General features: G+C 38.8%; 1 protein-coding gene across 8 annotated transcripts in view; it reads right to left on the bottom strand.

Moving 5' to 3' along the window:
* Nucleotides 1-74: 74 nt before the first annotated feature.
* The window catches only part of LARP4 (La ribonucleoprotein domain family member 4), a 70,025-nt gene continuing 66,113 nt past the window's right edge, over nucleotides 75-3,986 (bottom strand). For 7 of the 8 annotated variants that reach the window (XM_015559643.1, XM_006757090.2, XM_015559644.1 and 4 more), the window contains one exon: nucleotides 279-1,863. In XM_015559643.1, the coding sequence (XP_015415129.1) occupies nucleotides 1,525-1,863 (339 nt within the window). In that variant the 3' untranslated portion in view covers nucleotides 279-1,524. Of the gene's footprint in view, nucleotides 1,864-3,986 lie in introns of all 8 variants that reach the window. The other variant, XM_006757092.2, reaches the window with a different exon arrangement.

Raw genomic sequence — 3,986 nt, forward strand, 5'->3', positions numbered from 1 at the left:
ATGTCAGTTATTACTGCTACAAACTATCCCTAAAAAAACAAAACCCCGGCTTACATAGAACTCTGAAAATGGTATGACTTAAAACAGATTAATCCAACATGATTTTTACTACTTTAGCCATTTTCCATACACTAGCATGTAAACTTGCCTACTTAATATGAGGGCTACAACTTGATTCACTGAGATATTATGTAATAATTTTCTTCAACTACCTTTTTCACCTTAACTCAAAAATCTCCTGACTTGCTGGCTCTGCTTCTGTGAATTTCAAACTGTATTTTTTTTTTTAATTTTTTGGAGAAAGGGAAGAAAGGCAGGTTATGATAAATACACTGTAAACAGAAAAAGTTGCCCCCAAATTAAGCCTTTAAAAATTATTTTTACTTCTACACTATTTAACACTTTAAGAGTCAATTACAATGTTTCATCTTTAACACTAATACAAATAAAATATAGTCTGCTCTACCATTCTGGGATCTAAACTTCTAAATACATGAACAGAAGAGTAAAATACTTCACTGTTCAATTCAGAAATTTAGAACAGTTATATGATTTGACTAGACTGGTCAAGGTGGTTAAAAACATACAATTATGTAGGTGGTTAGTTAAATTTACTTCTGGGGGTTGGTAGTCAAAGAACAGAAAGTAGCAAAAATGAAGTAACACACAAAAAATTATTTCCTATTTTAGGGGGAGGGGGGAATCACAGGCCAGTTTAAACCTCTGTTGGCCTTTTGATCTACCCCTACTCAGATCTAAGACAGATTTTTCAATTATCTGATTAACCCCCATTCTTTCCGTGAGTATCAAACTGATTGGTAGTCACATCTCCAAGTACAATCAAAAGCTTGTTGAATAAAATATTAGTAAGGTCAAAAGGAGACTACATATCAAACTGGAAAAATAATCTACTCAAGTACATTATTACATTCAGTTTTCAAATCATTTACTAACATGACAACAGATTTGGCTTCAGTCACTCTTGTACACACAACACACCCAAACAGGCACTCCAACCACTGATCTGCTTTGCAACACAAGGCCATAAAGGCAGAGATGGCATTCTCTAAGCCAAACTTTAAATATATTTAAAAAAGTAATTTCTAATTTTACAGAAATGCTTCTTCAAAAAATATTTCTCTCACTCCCTCATCTCCTATACTGAAGGATGTGTAATATGTTTTTTCCCCAAGCTAAATCTGAACCCTCAAAATTGATTCCAGGCAGATCTCTGCAAATTAAAATCAAAAACAAAAATAGAAAAATTATATTTTTATATATGTATACATATATATATATTTATACTGATTGGAATCCTCCAGCATTTTAAAATCACTTTAGAGATGAATTTTGGGATTCTACTGCTCACAGCTCCAAAATCTGTAATGATTTAAGGATATACTTTCTCTTGTTTCCTTCCTGGTCACCCTCTCCCCTCCATAACAGTTCAATATAGCCACAGCTCAAGTTTAATGGGAAGAGAGAGTTGTTTTTGAATAGTTTTTGTTTGTTGGTTGGTTTGTTTTACTTTGGTGATCTGGGTGGCACATATTGCTCTTTGCCATTACGTCGAGTAACTCCCTGAGGTATGGCCCTGTGGCCAAACTGGCGTCTCTGTTCCCTGATTTTTCCAGCTGCTCCCCTGGGAATGGTATTGCCTCGGAAGCCAGAATAATCCTTACTAGGCCTTGCTTCTGGCTTCTCATGTGGTTTCTCAATGGACTTCTCAGGAGCTCCATTCTCTTCATTTTTGGTGGGAGACACTACATTGGAGCGAAGTTCTCGTAGCGGCTGCACAGGAATTGGAGATGGCTCTTTAGGGGGCTTCTGGCACACTTCTGCATAACTTAGCTTTCGGGGTTCCTTGGAAGGGAAGAAAAACAAAACATTTTTATGGTGTACATCCCCTAAGTAATAAAGTACAAAAAGGATAGTACTGACCACAAGAAAATCAGTAAGTTATTTCCTAAGAAAGGGTAATAGGTGCTCTAATACACAATGCTATTAATGTGTATTAGTACAATCTTTTAAAAAAAAAATTTGATTGATTGATTTTACAAAGAGTGGGAGGGGGATAGAGAGAAAAACACTGATTTTCCACTTATTTATGCATTCACTGGTTGCTTCTTATATGTGCCCTGACCAGGGATTGAGCCCACAATCTTGGCATATAAGAACGATGCTCTAACTAACTGAGCTACCCCACCAGGGCCAGTACAATCTTTTTAAGAAAGTACTTTTGTGGCCCTGGCTGGGTGGCACCGTTGTTGGAGTGTTGTCCCCTACACCAAAAAGGTTGCGGGTTCAATTCCCGGTTAAGACACATACCTAGGTCACAGGTTGAATCGCCAGTCAGGGTGTGTATGGGAGGCCACAAATCAATGTTTCTCTCTCACATCAATGTCACTCTCTTCCCTACCCCCCACCCCCAAATCAATAAACATATCCTAGAGGGTAAAAAAAGAAAAAGTACGTTTGTTGAAAATAATAAAAACTGCTGCAATTTATGTATGAAACAATAAATTCACTTGAGGAATTTATCTGAATTCTCATATGCTGGGGTCCAACCCCAACAGGTCCAGGGGTCCCCAAAGGTGTGGGCAGAGTCGGCGAGGAAGGAATGACACGGAGACAGCGTTCAGTTGATCAGCAGCCTTGCCAGGATCTCTAGCCACAATCTCCAGCCAAGTTCTGTGTCCATGTTCTCTTGCTAGTAAGTTCTGTGTTCTAAGTTCTGTCTTCTAAGTTCTGTGCCTAGGATCTTCATCTAAGTTCTGTGTGTTGTTGTCTTTTTACATCTGTATTTATACCAGTTGATTCAATCCTATCAATCTCTATTCCAAAGGTTAGGGCGTTTCTTATCTCCATTCCAGGGAGTAAAGATTATGTAGCTTAAGCATGATGGTTCGTAGTTAAAGAGATTAATTACCCGCCTGGCACTTAGTGAAGGGGTTTTATTCCCTTCCTAACTTCAGGGGAAAATCTCTACCTGGGGAAACAACCTTTCTCGGAGAGATGACCTTGGTTAAAACACATAGTGCCAAGGTGAGCAAACATATTAAGAACAGTATGCCATATATGCCAGGTCCCTTAAAACAGCAAGGATGGACCGGCTCCCGGCACTCATATATGTTAGCATGTTTATAGTAATGGGAAAAAAAACTGGAAACAACCTAAATGTCTAACAAGGACAGATTAAATTAATAGTCCCTCCATACAATGAAATAAAATGGTTTCATTCTCTTTTCCCTTGATACAAAGAACACTAGGTGGGATTCTATAAGAATTTCTGCAGAGCAGTTGGAAACCAATCATATATTAATGAAAGACTAATTAAAAGTCGTATTTTATTTTATCTGAAAAAGTAGGCCAACAGGGGTGTTGTGAAAATAGGATAGTAGGTATTCAATACTTGCTGCTATTCTATTATTACTACTCTTATTACTTTAAATGTTTTTATTGACCTCAGAGAGAGGAAGGGAAAAGAGGATACAAAAACATCAACTGGCTGCCTTCTGCACATCCCCTGGGGACCGAGCCTGCAAACCCGGCATATGCCCTGACCAGGAATCAAACCTACAACCTCCTGGTGCATGAACCGAACTCAACCGAGTCATACCAGCTGGGCTTGTTGTTATTATTATTATTACTAGGGGTCTGGTGCACTAGGGGTGAAGAGGGGGTCCCTCAGCCCGACATGCACCCTCTCCAATCTGGGAACCCTCAGGGGAGCCCTTTCCAATCCATGAGTTTCTGTCTTCGCAATCATATGAGCGAATTGTCTGAGACCCCAACCCAGTTTGGTTTGTTGCTCACAGAATAATAGAGGCTTTTTTTTTCTTTGCTTCACTGGTGGAGATTTCCTGGAAGTTTTAGGATATCTTCCCTTTAATTTTTCCTAGACACTCTGATTTTACTTATGTCTCTCATCTTTGCTTTCCCTCCATCCTCCACTGCAACAGTAACTTGCTCCAGGCTCACTTTGC

Source organism: Myotis davidii, unplaced genomic scaffold, assembly GCF_000327345.1.
Source record: "Myotis davidii unplaced genomic scaffold, ASM32734v1 scaffold233, whole genome shotgun sequence".
NCBI lineage: Eukaryota > Metazoa > Chordata > Mammalia > Chiroptera > Vespertilionidae > Myotis > Myotis davidii.